General features: G+C 48.3%; 1 protein-coding gene across 2 annotated transcripts in view; it reads left to right on the forward strand.

Moving 5' to 3' along the window:
* LOC122566749 (protein O-mannosyl-transferase TMTC2-like) overlaps nt 1-20,092 on the forward strand; it is a 214,932-nt gene that overhangs the window by 38,069 nt on the left and 156,771 nt on the right. For both annotated transcript variants that reach the window (XM_043724447.1, XM_043724446.1), the window contains exon 3: nt 9,738-11,367. In XM_043724447.1, the coding sequence (XP_043580382.1) occupies nt 11,282-11,367 (86 nt within the window). In that variant the 5' untranslated portion in view covers nt 9,738-11,281. The remainder of the gene's footprint in view (nt 1-9,737; nt 11,368-20,092) is intronic.

Here is a 20,092-nt window from a genome sequence, read left to right on the forward strand (position 1 = left end):
CTCGTTTAATTCGATAAAAAACGCAACGAACGGTCTTGAAACATTTTCGTCACCTCCGCCAAATATTTCTCAGCGCAACGTGTTCATTGGGAACGAACGTCGGATCGATACGCGTAGATTGGTCCACGATCGATCCATAGTTTGCATTCCGGTGCACTTGGCGAGAGTTAAACGTCGCTTCGCGTTCAACCGACGAGTACGTTTTCCACGGGTTTAGCAAAGTTTCGGTTTACCATGAAAATCGGTTGACGATTCGCGTACGATTAAGGAGAAGCATCCTTCGTTTAGACGATTTCCCGTAAATATGATTTCTGCAACTCCGTTGCATCCGAGGGTACCGCCAACTTTCTGGAAAAATATCTACGCGATTGTTGATACGATCCCGCGGTCGTGGGACGCAATTTGTTAAATTTTAATAAATATATCGTAATACCAAATAAATTATATACTTTTCGTTCGGACGAAACAGCTGTTTGCCTCGCGATAGCCGGATTAACACCCAGCGTACGTAGAGAGTATGTTGTAACAAAAGGAGAGACCGGTTAACGAGCAAGCCAGCGGTAAGGTAAGGCGAGTCGGCGTAATCGAATAGTGGATTGAAATGACATCCGCCACTTACGAGTAACTCGACGAGACTCCGTGTACCTTCGGCCTGAGTGGCTCGGGGTACTATCTAGAGCGTATAGAACGCGATAGACGTTACACGTTGACCATTATCGGTGCATGTTGCAGCTAAGAAATGGCTCTGGCGGGCAACCATATCGAATTTTCTATGGTGCATGGAATCGTCGCTCCATAACGCGCCTCCAGCTAGAAACAGGATATCACTGTTCACCCGACGCGACGTCGTGATTCACGTTATGACGAATGACACTCGCGGCTGATAGAATTTCAGCAAAAGCCGAAGGTCGCTCCCATTTTCCATGGACATTTTACTACGGAGCGGAGCTAATCGGAGCTACATCGGACGACGATGGAAGCGGTTCGTACTTCGACATTGGTCGGACAACTTCAATTTTCCAGGCTAGGTGGAGTCGCTCTCGTTACCGCGGAAGCTGTTTCGAAACTGAAACCAGCTCCGAGAACGTTACATTTGGATTACCCGTGTTAATTGTGCCGTCGCGACAGAAGCGGAGAATCAATGGAAACGAGACGAAGAGAAGGTCGGGCGTAGCGAACGAGTCGCGCCAAGTTCACGTAATCAGAGAAAGTGAGTCTGTGCGTACGCGTCCTTCCGCCGAAGTTTTATAGGGTAAACAAGAAACTATGGAATCCTATTATGGAAGAAATCGTCTATCTCCGTTTCGTTCTTGCCTGCATTCTGCTCTTCCTCGCACGGCTACCCCATTTTCTATTTTCCGCTTCGCTTGTGTACGCGTTTTTATTTCCACCGTCGTCTACTAAGCTCGCCAGGTGACCAAAAAGCCGAGATAAGTCCTCTTAAACGAGAAAGGGAGCGGGTTGTCAGTTCGAAAACTACGGATCGTCTTATTGGATTTTCTACAAGTGGCGTCAGCTGGCGCTTGTTTACATTTTTTAGCGCAAAACGAGTGCGCTCGTATTTTATCTGCATCAGCCTCTCTGACCGTTTCAAGGGGAGACGGACTGCAAATACGTTAGAGCAGAAGATATGACTTTTTACGGTTGCGACAACGATGGAAAGGTGGAGACACAACGACAGATGGTGCTCAACAAGTCGGGCCAGTGCTCTCTCGTCCCGTCTACCGTCTCTCTTTCTCACTCTCTGTTCGTTGTATTCGCAACTCGATTCTCCGTCTCCGTTCACTCAGCCTTACAGGCCGTCGTAAATGTCTTCGCTTTTCTTTGTCACGCATTTCAATTTGAGATACGTACCCACTGGGATTTGTTATATTTATCACGCAATTCCTAGGCTTTCGGATAAATTGTTTAATTAGAGCCGCCATATACGCGACTTTAGCGTTCGCCGTGCGCCTGCCGTTTTTTCTCTCTAGCGTGGAACGAACGTTTCGCTCTGCAAACGAGAGAGCAATTTTTTTAATGTACAGCATTATTCATTAAGCTCCCTTTAAGGAGTGGCGTCCCGACCGCCTGCTAATTTACACACGGTTGTCTTAGAAATTTAATTAAACGAACACCCTGGCTTTATTTGCCGCGTGCCACGCCAGGCAAATCGTCTTTGAGCGGCGACTGCTTTTTCATTCCAAAGCTTCTCTCTTCCGGCGGGCAGCACGCGGTTCGAACTTCTGTCCGGCATTAGTCGTCGCTTTGGTTTGTACACCGAGAAGAATGATCTGGTGTACCGGCAAGAAGAAAGCCACGTAGCCGCGTCCCTCTCCCCGTTGGGAGATGCTTTTCCTTTGGAGGACGCATTTGCATCCAACTTTGTTACACTTGGTCGAACGGCAAAGACATACACAAAGACAAGCAGTCGCAGATGGCCGAAACTTTGTCGGTAGGACAATGCCTGAGGAAGAAGGGACACGAGTAGAGCGAGTGGTTGCTTTGGAGGAATGGTTTAATCGGCCTCCTTCTCTACTACCTCTCGTTTCTCCAGTGTTCCCCCTATCCCGCTCCGCTTCATTCAACCCTACATATCACCCTTTGCTCTGGTTATCCGTCGGCTGACGAACAATGCCTTGCTCTCTAGCTCGATGGAAACTGAGCCATCTCTCGTCTCTCTCCCTTTCCCTTTCCGTTTCTCCTTCGTTTCGGCTCGAATTCCCTACTTTCTCCCGTCTCTCCTTTCCTCTTCTGTTTCTCTATATCCATACACACACATGCACACACATATACATGCTTGCGCGCAGGCGTATATACATTGGAATGCACGCGAACACGTTCGAAGGCGGTCGATGTGTACGAACGCAAAGCCCACAGTTTCCCCTTTGGAGCACCACTTTCTCGGTGGAGTTTTCGACGGACCAGCTGTTGTAAAGCCACGAACGGAGAACGAGTGGAAAGAGGACTCGTGTTGCCTTATAGAATTTTCGACTGGCGATTACCGGAATCGCTTTAGAGCATTTTACACTACTCGTTAGAGAAGGGTTGTCTCTCCTGCGGGAATAGCGCCTTGCTATTGAGCCGTCGTTGTAACCGGGAAACTTTTCCAACAAATGCGATTCGCTGTGGCTTTTCGCAATTTTCCCTCCGTTCACCCTTTCCCTCTTCTTTCTGTTCTTCGATTCACGTCGGACAACCGATTACGAAACGAGATTACACGCGATCGGACGCCAATTCTGTGTATACAGTATCGGTTGAACGCAATATCGTTGGGATAGTGCACGCGGCGGATATCCGTGGTAGTTGCACGCAGGGAATAAATTTTCGCTCGTTCAATTAATTAAATTTCGTCAGGAAATTAATTAACCTCTTCGCTGGTAATGAAGTCGATATTGCTGGAAACGGGATATACGCATTTTGATAACCAAATTAATTTTCCGTGCCATTGTGTATGGATTACATTTTTACAGCATGGTATTTCTATTCTTCGATGGAACAGGTTTTCCACTTCTGACCTGCTTGTTGGTTTTCCACGTAGCGGCCGTGTTTTCCTACCCGCAAGAGCAGGAATTATCAAGCTCTCTGATAGGGCAGTGTTCGAAGAAATATTCTCCGGCGTCAGTAAACATGCACAGCTTACCCGCCAGCGAGAAATTTCGCAGAATTTCACAGCGGATGGAAAGGTTTGCCGAGAGGAAAAAGGGAACGTTAAAAGACACGTTCATTTCAAACATATAACGAGACACCTTTTTCTCGGTTTCCTTGCGTTCGCCTCCAGTAAATTCGATCCTTCGAATTAAAGGGTCTGGCAGCGTTTTACGGTCTCATCGATTTCTGGCCCCACGGTGTTTCTTAATGGAACAGGGTCGAACGGGTGGACCAATTCCAGCTTGTAGTGGAAATATTTAATTCACCGTCATGTTCGTTGACGGCACAAAGGTGCTCGGAAATCGATAAGTGCCGCGAAGCTTCTCTATCGCGTGGAATTCGAAAAAAGATGCAGTTATAGGTGAAAATAGGTCTCCGTAAATAACCTCTTTGATTCGTACTTTATTGTTCGCGTCCCACTTCTTACCATTGTTCTTGCGGCTTTCTATATTCTACGCTATTCAGTTACACGCGACAACGAAGGATCTGATGAACCGCGAGCGGGCTCTCATCTTTTCAATGATTTACGCGAATTAATTACAAACGACCCCGAAAGTGTTCATAATGCAGCGATAGCTGTAATCCGACAAACGATCGCTGTCAGCGTCCAGATTTTACTGTCCCGTATTACACACCTCGATCAGATTTGCTTGGCGCTGTGCCAGTAAATCATTACCAATTATCGTTTAATTAACTGCGGATATTATCGGCGTTAATCCAGGCCGTTCCTAAACAAATGCATTATTCGGCTATCGTGGGCTCGGCTCCGAATTTTCATCGACAAAATTATAACACGGATGGGATTCATAATAGAGAGAAACTTTTGACAAAAAGTCAATGATCCAGCAGCGTAACAGAGATCAAGCGGAAGAACAGTGGATACCTGTTGTTGGCTGTCACGGACGACCGCGGTGGAATGCAGAGTGCGCGCCGCGCGTGCTACAGGGTGCAGATTTGCAAGAAGTCCGGCTTAGTCGTTCCAGGTATCTCGCGCGGATGTCGTGTAACGAACAAAGCAAATCGTAGCGGAGGTTTCCCGCGTCATTCATTTGCGCGCGTTCGTGCGTCTGGCACGAAAGGTGCGAGCGCACAGTGGAAACGCGGACCGAGAACAGCAAGACGTCGCGCCGGCAGTTTGATAGCTGGCCCGTTTTGCTGTGTGATTTCCAGCGCCAGGAATCAGAGTCGGTCGTTTGTTCGCTTTTCCGTGATCGTCGTCGGTGAACCGAGGACGTCGAGTCACGATCAACGTCCCCTTTCTCGCAAGCGCGAAGAATAGCTCGAAGCCGTTTGTTCGTCGAACACGGTGGAGCCAACGACCCCGTGAACGAGCGACGATGAGTGTGCGGAAAATTGCGATGAAATATCGGCTCGCCCGGTAACAAGGGAGGAGGGTCCTTGTGTGTCCGAATATGACACCAACGACGAGGAAAGCGTGAAAAGAGGGTTTAAACGGCTCTTGCTTCGATTATATTCGTTGTCGATTCACACCCTTTGAATATCTTCGCGGGTACAGTTGACGGATCGGAAAACGGTGTCACCGATATTTTACTGCTCGACACATCCGTCTTAGTTCTCTACCATTGGTAGTCCAAGAGAAAACAGGAGAAAGTAAATACCAAAGAGCATAACGCGTTGGTGTCGACTCGCGGAACGGTTGATGCGATTTAGAAAACGTCGAATCCGGCATCGTACAAATCCTCGTTCGACGTGCAGGCATCCACGGGGTGGCAATAGCACGTATTTTTGAAACACCTGTCGGGTTCGCCGGGGAAATGATAAATCGAATTTCGTTGTCGATTTGGACGCGTTTGGCTGGTATGTGGCCTCTTCGGGTCGGTTAGATCGTCTCGATTCAAGGGAAAACGACGCTCTTGCGGTGGACGGGAAAACGCGCGCTGTCGTGTCAGCGACAAGGCCTCATAGATTTCACAGCGCCGTGTTGAACCTACTCTTGATACCAGTTGTTAACAACATTGAACGTTGTAGTTACAACGGTGTCCGTGCGTACGCGTACACACGGGGACCAAGCGGACGAACGAACGAACGAATGAACGAACGAGCGGTTCTGCTCGTTCCGGCAACAGCGTGCTCGAATAATGGCGTTGAATTTTCCGCGTTCGCACAGCCCGCGGCACGGATATCGGAAAAATCTCGGCAACGCGGTAACGCGGCAGTTTCGATAGGGAACGAGGACGAGCCACGGGCGCGTTCTATTCTCTCGTCCCAACGTCGAAAATGCGCGTGTCGATCGATAATCACTATCGTTGATACCGGTTACCGAGCAATTCTTTTCCCCGCCCGTACCAATTCGCCGATTAAAACGCTGTCCGCCGACACCTATATAATGGCGTCAACTATGGGAGTTTGTACGATTTCAGGCTGCACGCGCCATGAGAATCCGATCGTTTGCTTCAAGATGAGTATTTCGGCCGAATTTCACGCCCGAAATAGTATTTACGAGCTCGTCAACCTTTATAGAATTTTATTTAGAAATCACAGTATTTTCTCTATTGTTCTGTGGAATTCGCGCGTCAAATTGTATTTTGACGTACTCGAATTCCCACCACGTATTTCTCTGTTTCTGCTTGACTTTTTTTCCCCCGACATGCTATGTCCGGCTGTCCATGTAACTTCACCGACGCAACGGTTACGTGTCATACCTTTTTCGACCAAACGACCAACTCGTTGATCACCGAAAATTGTTTCTAATCGGACGACGTATTTCGGATACGCGTTTCGTTAACTCACGTTTGCACCCGTGGTTCGTTAATTTCGCGTTTACTAAAAGTTATTTCCACTCGCTCTACCACTCAATTTCTATTTCAAGCGTAAATCGTAAACGCGGTGCTGCGTGCCGAAGGGTGCCGTGAGCCAACATAATCCCACCCGATATACCAATTTCCTCTTCGAGATCGTTCCGCTGCGAAATTTCGCCTAGTAATTCGCTATCTAAAAGGTGACGGAACGAAGTAACAGGTAGGATTACTATAGTCGTACAGTTATCGGCATCGAAACCGTCAAATCCATCGGGTCACTCTTTTTCCATCTTTTTCCGCTATTATTCCCCCCTCCCCCTCCCCCCTCGATCATCCATTTCAGCCTGGAGCGCAACCCAGTTTACGTTCCAGCGCATGCGATCCGGCGCGGTCGCATCAGAATTAATTTCCTTGCAGCGAAATCAAATGGCATTCGATTTCCAACGTGGCTGCAAATAATTGGGAAACCGCGTTACCGATTGCTAACGACTCGTCCTTAACGACGTCAGTGTTACCTCATCTATGCGTTCGAATGCCCGAAATTGCTCGAATTATTTAGGTATTATTGCCGTTGTGGGATGAAAGCTGCGTGGTGTGGAAGTTGCGGAAAGCGATTTGAGAAACGGATCGGACGATACGAATCGTACGAAATGTTTCTAAGTAGCGACGTTTCGAACAATGGCAGGCGACCCTTGTTCCTTTAAGTGGAAACGCGTGTTCCTTTTTTATGGCACGATCGTAGTACACACCGTGGTAGATCCATTTAGTCACAGTTTTTTTCCGCGATTAAACTGTCGTGCTTGACCGCCGCGGCAACAAGATCGAAAATGTTGCCTCTGTTTTAAAGTTCACCGGTGGATTCCAACCGCCGACGCGCTGGTGGTTTCCATAGAACCTCTACCATTTTAATAACCAAAGAGACAAAAGTGTTTTTTCCTTCGTTAAGTTTTTTAATCTAAATCCACGAGCTTCCGGAAAAAGCTTTTTGTACCTCTAACAGTTTTTAAGCCAGCGTAAGAGGCGTGAAACTCTCGAGGGCGGTTTCATCTCGCGTGAATCCGTGCACTTGTAGCCAACAGAACCTGCGTGTCCTTTAAACTTCGCCATATTCACTAGCTCTTAGTTTCGTTGAATTCTCTAATAAACAAAAAAAGAAAAAAAGAAAAGAGAGAGAGAAGAGAAAACTGGATCAAGCGTCTGTTTTACCAATTACGTCCCATCGAAGTACCTCCATGCGAATATTCAAAACAGTCGTCGGAACAATCGTTTGACGATCTTTCCATCTATCCGACGTATTTCCGTGACAGTGTCTCATCATCGATGAAAAACGCAGAACAAGTAGTTAGAATCTAAACTTAGCACGACAATTGAGACTCGGTGCCCTTGTGGATACGAGTGGTAATAGGCCAGCCGTGTCATGTAACAGTCGTCTGTCGAGTTGCTTTCGATTCGAGCGAGTTGGTTGCGGTGGAGGCCGACGTGAAGGGCGCATGCCCCGCGATTACTTCGCACGATAATTCGCAACGAGGCGCGTATAACCGGGCTTGTCCGGGAGGATCGCGTGGTCGCCGGTCATCGTATCTCTACCCTTCCTCCCCCGCCGACATACTGATGTCCAGCTGCCACCATCGGTCGCCGGGAACAGCACACCGCGCGGAGGGTCCGCATTAGCCCATTATCTTAATCTGCCAGCGCGTGGGACAAATAACAGGGTAGCCTAGCCGCACACATCCCATCGCGACCCACCGCCGCCACACGTCTCCGGTACGCTCTCTGCCTCCTTCTGCCCCACAGCTGTGTCGTGCCCCGTCGCGATGTACACGCTCGCTTCGTTTATATTACGGCCAACGGAAGGTAATATTTTTTTTTTTCCAACTCTAGAAACATTTTCTCTCCCCTAAGCCGCCGGGTATAAGGCTCGTTATCTAATTGATTACGCGATCGTTGTGGCGATTCAGCACGCGCCGGTTGCGTCGATATCGAGCTCGTGCGAATTACGAGGGAATACGTGCAGGTGTTACGTGACCCTTCGCAAGAATATATTATATTCGAATTTAATGGGAGAACGTGTTTTTACGATATATTTCGCGATGACACGACGCGTTTGAAGCTATAGACAGATATCTCGTTGGCAAAAACGGTATGTTCGTGACTCGTGCAGTAGCGTCGATACTCGCGAGCGATCCCTCATCGAGCTCCGTGGGTCAGGAGGACGAGGAACAGAAAGAAGGCGGACAAAGGTCATTTGGAGGGTAGTGGTTCCAATGGGATGGTGTGCACGTGCAGCGTAATATACGTCGCCTCATACACTCGACCCTTCCTTTTCGTATATAATCGGCCGGTGCCCATTCCGTGCGCACAATTGTTTACCCATGCCTCGTTCTGGTCCCTTCGTTGACTTTCGATCGACTCTCATTATCCAGCGCGTTTATGTGTCGTGCTTTATGTGACAGGGGGCTAAGTGGTAAGCAGGCTGATTAGGGGTTCTCTCGTGATTGCTTTTTTTTCAGCTCGTTTCATTGTCCACACCTGTTTAATATTAACCGCGGATCGATTGCACGCTCGTGTTTAACGTTAACTTGTTCGCGGTTATTTATTAAAACGATACGCGCGCGACTGTCGGAAAGCTATGATAAAATTTCGAAAGGAGATCGATGCAACGAATCTAACGATTATATAAAACGAGCACGCCGTTTTCTTATTCGCCCCCTATTGAATCGCGTTGAATGTTTCCTGAACAAAGGCCATGCGGTGCTGCGAGGATTACGCGGAGGTAACGCGGAGAACGGTACGGATAATTTGCGTTGCAATTGAATAACACATTATCCGATGCAAAGGACGATATTTAGCACATTCATTTGGTTAATTGAAAACTCTGCGAGAATGTCTTTCGTTCGAAGAGAGATGGGCGCAGTCGTGTACGCTACGGCTAAGTATACTATCACCGAGCGCAACTGCAACGGTTAAAACAATACTCATGACGAATGTACGCTTCACGCAGCCCCTTGCGCGCAATTAATTATTCGCGACTATAGTGATTAATCGTGGTAATTTGAGGGTGCAGAGGACTGAAACGGCAACACCGAGGGACAGAGAGCACGTTACAAGCCACGACAACCCTATTTAATATCGCGATACCAACCCGCGGACCAGCCATCTAACTCGCGGAGAAAAGAAATCTTTGAATCTCTTTAACACCTGTTGTCTGCGCGTTTTTCTCCCTCCTTCATCATCCATCTTTTTCTTCCTTCGCGCGATTACAATCGTTGCGCCCATTTTTCCCTATCTCGTATCAGCATTCGTCCGATTCAACGACTAAAGGCGGACACGTAACTATTATTCTTGCAGAGTGTCTCCAGTCAACTGGCATCTACCTAGCGATATGGCAAGGCGTTCGAAAAAGTCTAAGATGAGAATTCATAGATGCACGCGTCGCGTGTGGCGGAGGATCCGTAGACGACGTCGCGCGTCATTTTCTAAAAGGCCAGCTATCGGTCAGCAACGTCGCGTCGTCGGGGTTGCGGTTAATCCAGTCCGTTGGTCGCGGTCGTGGTCGTGGTCGGCATCGTGCACGCGGCCGGTCGTAGATAGTGGGTGGCAAGGTTGTCGAGAAGCATGCAGAGAAGAGAGTCCAGGGTGAGAGAGAGAGAGAGAGAGAGAGAGAGAGAGAGAGAGAGAGAGAGAGAAGAGGAGGAGAGAAGAGTAAGAGAGAAGCGAAGGAGGACCAGGAAGCATATCGGAGGATGAGGAGCAGGAGGTGGGAGGAGGAGGCAAGAGGAGGAGAAAGAGCAGAGAAGCGGGCAAGCGCAAGCGCCTGTCCGATCAATGCCCGTCTCCCGCTTCTATAAAGCGCTCGTCCTCGGGGGGCGCGCGACAGTTGGCGTTCCGCATTCGGAACATGCGCCGCGTCGCGGTTATACCAAGTTCACTGTTTCTCTTACAATTAGAAAACCTTCTAGTACGTATCATTCTCGCCAGCTCGTTCGGGAGAAAACGTCGGGTGAATCTCGGCCCGAAAACACATCGTTAATGGTGACCGACCTTGTCACGCCGCACCAGTCTTGTTTATCACGGCGAGGAAAGCGGTCGCGTGTGTTGCTCTTCGATTACAATAACATTGTACGAAAATCGTTGGAACGGTACGGACTGGAAATTGCGCAGTTCGACGTGAAACGTCGCACGATCGTAATCTAACGTTAACTCGATTTCCAATAAGTGATCGCGATTCGAGTCGCGTTCAGCAGTGATCAAACGGAGAACGAGATCGGTCAACGAGTGATATCGCCGAGATAAGTGTCGCGGAGAGTGGTTGTTCGCTGACAATTGGCAGAAAGAAACTCGAGGAGAATACGTTGGAGGGTAGGAGCGAGTTCGGAGCGCGGGACGATAATACGCAGCCAGTGGATCCGCGATCACTTCGTCGCGTGTTCCCCGGAAATCCGGCGCGTCGAGCACCGATGTCCAGGCTCCGCGCCACCGTTCCACAGACGGTCTGACGTCACGACCATTGACGATCGAGTTAGCCGCGTTAGAGGCGCGTTCTCGAACGTCGTCTCCGAAGCATCACCGACGATTCGACCGATCAGATCGTTTCACGTCGCGCGTCACGGCACGACGAAGCCGCGGCTTGATTACTGGCTCGCTTCTCGCGACGTGTCAGCGACATTCGTCCCGGGCGAGATACATCCGGGCAGGCGTCAGAGCGGCGGTCGCTGGACCGTCCGGCGGACGTCTCGACCGCCGTACGGCGAACCGCTGGAGCCAGGAGGTGGAAAAGGAGGGGCTGTGGAGGTGGTGGAGGAGGAAGGCCCGCGGACGTGCAACAAGTTAAGAGGTCACCGCCGCTACCGTCGACATCGCTGCCGCCGCCACCGTCCTCGCCACGATGTGACATGGATATCCTAGCCGTAGCCTGCGCCCTCGTCGCCACGGCCCTCTACTGCAACACCCTGCAAGCGGGTTTCGTCTACGATGATCGGTGAGTTCACTGTCACCTTTTTTTTAACACGTTGCTTTACCTCGACCTTGTTTCGTGGCCTTACGTCCCCTCGTATATCGACGTATATTTTAATGCGTTCAAATAGTTACATTCGAACGTTAGATAGGAATATTGATATTTGCGTTATTCTCGTTTCATTGTATTCGATAACAGACGAAGGAAAAAGCTTCTTTGCTCGAGTCTGTTTATATCCTCGGTTGTAAACATATTAGGATGATCGCGTGTATCCTACACTTCTTTTTCTCATTTTCGTAAATGATACAAAGGCGAGCAATAGATTAGCTGGAATCTCGAATTTCGGACAACGATATAGACAGGGCCAGGGCATCGGCCTTTCTGAATTTTCATCAAATAACACGCGTCATCGAACGCTTGTCACGGCGCGAACCAACGATTTAAATAGGTGATTTATGGGGATTTAAAATTAATCATCAACTGTAGGGTACGGCAGGCTGTTTAATGACAATGATAATGATAGGATATTTATCGGCACGGGAGCAATAGACGGTAAATGTAGAATGTAACTGCAAATAAGCTCAAACACAATGAATAAAGGACAAGTCGCAGCTGGATAAGCTGATTTACGAGGTCCCGCGATTTGCGTTCCGATTTCATTTAATCCGATTCCATTCCGGTTTAGTTAATCAGATATTACTAATTACCTGCGCTAACGGTGGTGGCAGGGTGCAAATCATATGCCGCTGCATTAGCGTTACTTGTTTTTGTACAGTCGCTTTGAAATTATACGTTTTCATGATCGAAAGTCAGTTACCTTGCGATAGTATCTGGCACCGATTGCATTCGTCACGGTATTCCTGTATCTCGCCCTGTTCTTTCGTATCTAGAGAATTTCGATGGAAAAGCCAAGCGTTCGTTGGACGCTTCGGAATTTCGCCAGCCATCAGAAAACCTATGACGCGCTGCTTGGTGCGAATAATCGCTACGACTCGCGATATTATTGAGGAATCGCGGGCGAATAGATAGAATTCGACACGCAGGATGCAACGACGAAACACACGACGGTGTATAATCTGAAGTTACTCTTGCGATAAGCGTCCTTAATCCGAAGCTCTTGAATTCTATGATACCGAATCCCTTAATTGAGTATCCCGTAATCTCCGGGACATCGTAGTTGCGGGTCGATCAGCTGCGAGGTCGGTGTGCTCACCGAACCAAGCCCGATTACGTACTTCTGGCGTCATCGATGGGAATCTGTTGCATCGTTATCGCGCGAGCGCGCCTCCGTGAACGTTTCACGGGGTGCAACGGTCCACCGCCGATAACTTCTCTCCACCCATTGACAGTACAGCCGATAACGCGCCGATTTATTCGCCTGCATTTTCAACGATAAGCTCTCGAGCGTAAGAACCGCGCGGCTGGTCTTTGTTGCATCGCCGAATCGGCTCGATTCGGATACGATCAATTGCCATCCCTTAAGTGTATACGGTGTTTGATAAATCATGAAATAGTTAGGGCGTGATTTCGTAATATATTGCTTGGATCATGCCGGCATTGTGAAAGAATTTGGCCGTTTGGAGATGTTTTTAATATTAAGAGCGGGACACCGAACATTTCTGATAGCTGTCAGCAGTTTGTTTTCCTTTAAACTTTGATCATGACCTCGTAATGTAACGTATTTCTACGTTTTATCGGTATTTTTATCTTTTTTATTTAGTCACGCATTTCGAATTTAATGTGTTATTTAACGAAAATAGCAGACAGCCGGAATTTCTTGTCGTTCGATACACACCGATTCTCGTTATAAATAGTTGAACCCAGTGTAATGGAATAACGCGGCTACCGGTTAATCGTACGAATTAGTTTATTCCGGGGTTCGCGTTAGAAATCAACCGTCCAGCCTGTTCTAATGGAATTGCGTGTACCGGTTGGTCCGACGATCGAACGTTTAATCGCCGAATAAATTTCAATGCGGCCAGCTTACGAACGAGATGTGGCAGCGAAGTCGCTGATATATCTCATCCTCTCAATTTTTTTCTTTCCCTTCCTCTTCCTTTTTTTTCTCATTGCCGTTCTCTCTTTTGGACGAACTGTCGTCCCACGCCACGATACTCTCTATGGAACCTTAAAATCCCGGCTAATAACGAAAAACGGGCGCCAGCATTAAGCCGAGATAATTTTTCACCCATATCCGGCCCATTAGCGGCCACCTCGTTCGATGCAACCGCCAAAGCTAAAACGGCCAATGCGCTCGTGGCGACCATAATCAAGTCGAGTCCAGTTATGAACGAGAGCCGAGTTTCCATCGTCGCCCTTTTTGCCTGGTCTCCTCCATCTTTCTCTTTTTCGTTTTCACTTCCTCGCGCGATCTATCTCGCGTTAACCTCGTCGTCTTTCTCATCCCCGACTGTGTTTTTCATCGTTTTCCTGCTCGTTTCCCGTTTCCGTTCTTCCCTTGCCGCAGTGTTAGCATCGCGACAATCGCAAAAAGTTGCCCAACGACGTTTCACGCGGCTAAAAAATTCTTTCTCTCTGTCGGCCCTGGCTCACCGACGCGACACGACGTACTGTGCGATGTTCGTGTTGGTCTGTATCGGGGGATCGGTTTCATCGCGCCAAATCCATCGCCATTTCTGCCGGATCGGAGCCCGGAAGGGTAACCCCCGGTGTCAGGTCGGGTAAAAAATGAAGAAAAGTTTGTATGATAAATAGGAGATACGAGATCCGAAGATCCCGTCTGGTTTAGCCTGGGCGCAAAGGTTTTACTCCCGCAGTTTACCCCGTCTCGAGAGTTTATTCTGGCCGCGTTGCGCCATGCTAAAACTCATGGGATAATAAAAGCATCGTATTTTACTGCGTCGCGCCGGCCACAATACCTTAGCAAAGAATACGGGGCCTGACTATATTTATTTGCCCAGTGTTTTTTTTTCGGTCACCGCGAAGGAACTTGGGGATGAAGGGAAGGACGACGGTAACCGCGCGAAAAGACCAAGAGGACCAGCGCGGCCGCCGGATAAAATGTACGAGAACGAGGGAAAAAGTTTCGGTTACATTCTATCCTCTCGTCTAGTCGAGTCCTAATCTCGTAAACCGACGCATTTCCGAGATATGCAGCCGGGCGTGCTTGCACTTAGAGACGCTCGCAGCAACGTGCTACGAGCTCGGAATAAGAAAAGTTACCGGGCTCGAGGCTTAGTTCTCTTTCCCTTACAGCGATGCCTGTGAATAATACGGCAGCAGCATTCGACGGTGGAGCGCAATTCGGTCGCAGCAAATGTAAACCACGGCATTACTATTTCAGTTTCGCGCGGACTTTTTAGAAGACGTACGCGTCTTTCCAGCGAACAACGTATAAATAATTAACGGAGCTGTTGATACCGGGTATTTCGTGTCTTTCGATGGAAATCGAAAGAAAAGAAGAGAGAGAGAGAGAGAGAGAGCAGGGCATAGAAAGCGCGTAGTATTTTCCAACTGGAAACAAGTACAATCTCGAGCGTATAAATAATCGAAATCGATTACCAAACGGGTTGTTTTCCAAGTGTTTTTGTTCCCAGTTGATCCGTAAAAAAGTCTACTCGCGGAATGGAGTGTCAGGGAAACGTGTTACGCGAACTGTTTAAACACGTTTGCACACGGGTATCACGGGTATCGAGAAAATAACAACGCGCAACCAGTGCGTCGTCGCTGCGTGGACCACGAGCGCGTGTGTGTTTATGTTTTCGTTAAATAATGGAATTAAGCTCTTTTAAAACCTTTTTTCGAGCAGTCTGTTATTTCACGGTACATTCGTTTTACACCCGACTGTTTCCCGTCGGTACGTCGAACGCTCGTTTTCCATCGGTTCAACGCGTTACAATACTACTACCACCGCCACCACCACCACCGCCATCATCATCCTATTACCACATTCGTATAATTTCCCTTCGTAGCCGAACATTACGGAAAAATGTTCCATTTCATCAATGGGACCGCGAATCGTTTTACTGGTTTCGCGCCTGACAAATCCATACACCGCCCCCCCCGCTTTGTCCGTTACATTTGCGAAAATGACGGTGGCATCCCGTATACGCTCCGCGCGAATCGATAATTCCCGATAATCAATTACGCGTAGCAATATCAGAAATTACGGTCGCTGGTTTCCCGGAACGGAAGACGGCTACTTCTCTACATCGTGTTTAACCTTCGCCGCATGGAAAACACGAGCGGGCGTCGTCTACCGCCTGTTTGCTGTAACGGCCGGTCATCCAAGAGTATTAAAAAATTGCATCGTTTGGCCGGTCGTGCGTGTAACGTAGGGGCGGAGCGGGACGCGGGCCGAAACGAGGATTTCCACTCAAATTAACCTGGTAGCGCGCGCAGCTTCGAATCGAATCGGTCGACGCTGCCTGAAAACGGAATGCAAACGAGAGAAAGAGAGGCACAGAGAGAAAAATGTGCCGTGGCGCTTGCGAGCGTTTCTGGCCGCGCGTAATAGATCTTGGATCGCATGCAAATCCGCTCGTTGTTCCACTCGCGTTGTCAGCTGCGACTGACAATGCAGGATGAGCGCGCTCTCAGGATGAGCTCGACGGAAAGAGAGTTGGCGTGCAGGTGAGCTATGGTAGGCGATGGAATTCAAAAATCTGGTCGTACGCCGTGACGTTTTAATATTACTTTTTGCAGCAACGATATCTGCCGTTGAAGATGGATGAATTTCCCGGGCATTTTTAAGATCGTTCCAAGTCGCGTGTCTTTAAGTCATACGGTTTCGACGAGCCTCGCTTGCCTAGTTCTTAGAACCATAGCGGACGATGACTGGTACAAATCGATTGCTCTCCGATATAACAATGCTTTTTCTCCGGATGACAAATTCGAGCCATTTGTCACATGCATTGCTCTCTATCCTATCGGCGTGCTCCTATTAAGAGAAATCAATCGGCTTTTATCGCTCATTCTCGCTCATTCTCGCGATATGCCGCGCGAGCAGTCAGTCCGCGCATCGTATCATAACATCTTTCATTCGACGAACTCGTCACCGTGGAAATTGTTTCTCCCTCGATGTGACATCTCGTACAGCTGGCACCCGTGTCTTTAATTCTTCACTCTCGATTCTAGCATCGACCGGTAATCAAGGAAGGAGCCCATGATGGAATAGTCATTCGCAGAATGATCGTATGGGATGGCGCGGCTGACGGTGAACGAACAAACGCGAAGGGTCGAGACAAAGAGTCGTTCACGAACGCGTTGTCGAGCGTGAACGGTTGGCGCAGCTGCCGGTTGGACCTCGTCATTTGGCCGCTGGCTGAAATTCTTGCAATTCCGTCACTGGAATATCGGTTTATTTATTCGTGCCGGCCAACAGCGTGGCGCTTATGTATGCGCGGATGGACGACGCTGTGCACTGTGAACGAATAAAGCTGCACGCCGTTGTGCCATTCCGTGCGATGCGATAGAGGGTGTAGCTCGGCCAGTGCACACCCGGTCGACGAGCATTTATCCTGCGGGACAGAATGGCCCTGGATCGATGCGTTTTATCGCGCCAGAAAGAGTACAAGCAGTTGGGCAGAGAGATTATTTATCGTCGGGCTCTTGGCCTTGATAGGGTCTTACGGTTCCCATGAAATACAACTTGTCGTTGATGGAAGCGTGCTTCGAAGATCGGAAAACAATAGAAATCCCACGCATTTATACATCCTTTATACATTCTGACTTCGCGGGGGGTTACTACCATATGATAGGTCGAACTAGGGGATTGCAACGACCCAATGTCGCCGGTTTACACGTACAAGCGAGAGAACGTATACAACTACGGTAAACGCTACGCCTCGACAGGTAGGCTTTGAGAAACGAAAGTAGTACGAAGTTTGTAAGGCAACGTCAGCCTAGAATAAGCTCTATGTTTATCAAAGTTACGGTGGATTAGATGGCAAGATACGAGCTGCGGTCTCTTTGACGCGAATTCGTACGTTGGCGAAAGGAACCGATGTATCGACGAATGTTTGTTCATCGTTTACCCGATTTTCTTTCCGTGAAGTAGCGAAAGATGTCTGGAAACACCGTGCCAGAGCCGTCTCTTCCTCGTCTTCTTCTTGTTGGCTAGCAAAGACGATGAATACGTCTAGGTGGATACTCGAAAAGCGAGCCGTGCAAGAACTCGTACTTTTTTGTATTTCGCTCTTTCAGATCGTGCCACGCGCCATTCATTGACCACTGACCAGCCAATACCGGTAAGAGATTTCTGTCGGCTACTCGCAAAGATTCCTTTTCGAACAAACGATGATCCGGGGTACGGTGAAACGCGCATCCGTTGCCTCGAATACGAGCCGCAACTTCTCGCTCTTCCCACGGTGCTGCAGAGTTCCGGTCTGAATACGCGCCGCGTGCAATATTTTAATCGAGCCACAGTACACACTGAAACGAGCAAGCGCGCTTTATTTCCTTCTAGTCTTGTTTGTGTCTCTTCGCGCCCGAGATCACCGAGACTGGCAAATTGGTGCGGGGACAGGGCTGCAATTACACCGCGTGCGTCGCGAAACTAATTAGCTATGGTTAATTCGTGCGCGATTACCTAACGTAGGATTACGCGACCTGCTCGACACGAGACACGAAAATGACGCAAACTTTACGAAACAATGCTTAGACATCGACGATTCGGGTCGGTTTTAAAAATAGACGAATTAAGCTATGTATAAGCCACGGGGATTTTCTATTTATAGCAGAATAGTTAGGCGACAAATTTCCCTTTTATGCTGCGATGAATACGTAATTACGAAACGTCAGGGAAAACCCGTTGGCAAGTATTGGATTTTCTTCACCGCCACATGAAAATCGAATATTTGGCGCGCTGTTCGCGTGAAACGATGATATAATCGAGCCGATTGGCCGATGCCAGGTGGTATCGCTCTCTCGGCCTCCCGCTTTCCCTTTTTTTTCTCTCCTCTCTTTTCCCATCCTATAACAACTCTCTCTCTCTCCCTATCTCTCGTGAAATCGGCAGTCGATCGAATTGGAACGAATCGACGCGAGACACGCGCTGCCATTTTTATCCTCGTTTCCTGGGTCAGCCATCGCGCTACCGCGAAAACAGTATCAGCTCGAAGCAATTTTGGACGGGGTGTCGTGCGAGCCGGTAATGAATGCACTCGTGCGATTTATTAATCTATAAATCCGGCCCGATCGATCAATAGCCTACTATGGGAGTCGCATTTAGCCATTTTGCCATGAAAAGTTCACATTTATTATCATCGGGGGCGAGGGGAAAAAGGGAAGGAGTAATCTTCCGAAGTGAATTAGCATTAATTTCGAATGATGAATCGATATCAAAGGTAATTAATTATTCTTCCTGCTCTGTTCCGGTGTTCTTCCATTTCCTTTCGTTTAAAATTCACTCAATGCATTTGTTAAGCGCACCGACCGAGTTGGCAAAGAAATTTGCCGTACCGGATCGTACCAAGTTTCGATGGAATTGCGAGTTGTGAAAAATATGTCTCGTTCGAAATGAGCTAGTCGAATTTTACGCGCAATTTTGGCAAACTTGGAATTTTGTTTTGTGAATTTCAACGTAGCAGGCAGAAGATGACGCGGTGAACAGATTCTGAAATATAATTGGCCCAAATTAAATTAGTCATCTAGGTTTCAAGAAATAATTTGTCAGAGATCTAGGAACGATAACTTTGGGCAGGCTGATGTTGTGAAGATATAGGAGGGATTCGGAAATACAAGTAGTTCACTTTATTTAGCACACAACAGTTCTACACATACATCTTATCCTCTGAAGACCTCGAAAATCTACCCGCACGCACGCTTGTTGTCGACCGACTCTTCCAGATGCTTCTAACGACTGCCAATCGTCTTTTGTGCCAACTAAGACCTGGACGCCCTCTGACGCTTACACACACATTCACATGTACAGTGTAAATGTATCATCTTCCTAACAGATGTATCAAAAAGATTCGTGGATTCGTGAATGCTTCACGGCATCTCCATCGGCTGACTATCTTTAGATGCATTCTATCCGTATTGTTATCGCTTGCAAAGAATTTACAAGCCCCGTGAACACGGTACGCTACAAAGATCAAGCTCAATTCGAGATGCCAGCTTTCTTTTCCTATCCACCATAGAGTCGAGGTTTTTATTTTTTCCCTCGCGAGATAAAGATTCTCGGCGAAGGGAGCGTTGGTTTCTCTGCAGACAGGATGCAGAATTATTTTCAGGCGGCGTTTCGGGAATAAAATCGCAGGAACGATTTTCGCGTTGCAAGCTGGCCGCCTACCGAGATAAAGAGCGAATTCTTTCTTATCATCGCGTGGCAGCGAGCTTCCTGCTCGGAACAACAACGTTTCGCTGTTCACTTGGCAACAAAACGTTCCCGCCATCTCGGTCTTTTCTTTTCACCTTCCTTTCCTCTTCTGCCTTTTACTCGTTAGACCATTTACGCCTTCGATTCGATTCTTTCCTCTCTCTCTCTCTCTCTCTCTCTTCGTGTCTTCGCCCTTCTTCACTATCTCTATCCCGTTTCTCGACCAATTCTCCAGCAACTGTTTCGCCGAGTCCCCGGGAAAACTGGTACGTCGAGCAGTTTCGGGACAACGATGGTGGTAATAGTCGAAACACCGAGGCGAGGTGTACCGAAAGTGAAAGAGAAGGAGGGACCGATGGGCGGAAGGAAGTCAAGCGAAATAGCAAATCCTCAAGCAAACGGTAGAGTCTTTGCGAATCGAGCGAGCTTAGCAGTGGATTATCTTCGCCGTATATAGTCTAACGTCAA

This window comes from Bombus pyrosoma, linkage group LG4 (assembly GCF_014825855.1).
Source record: "Bombus pyrosoma isolate SC7728 linkage group LG4, ASM1482585v1, whole genome shotgun sequence".
Lineage (NCBI taxonomy): Eukaryota > Metazoa > Arthropoda > Insecta > Hymenoptera > Apidae > Bombus > Bombus pyrosoma.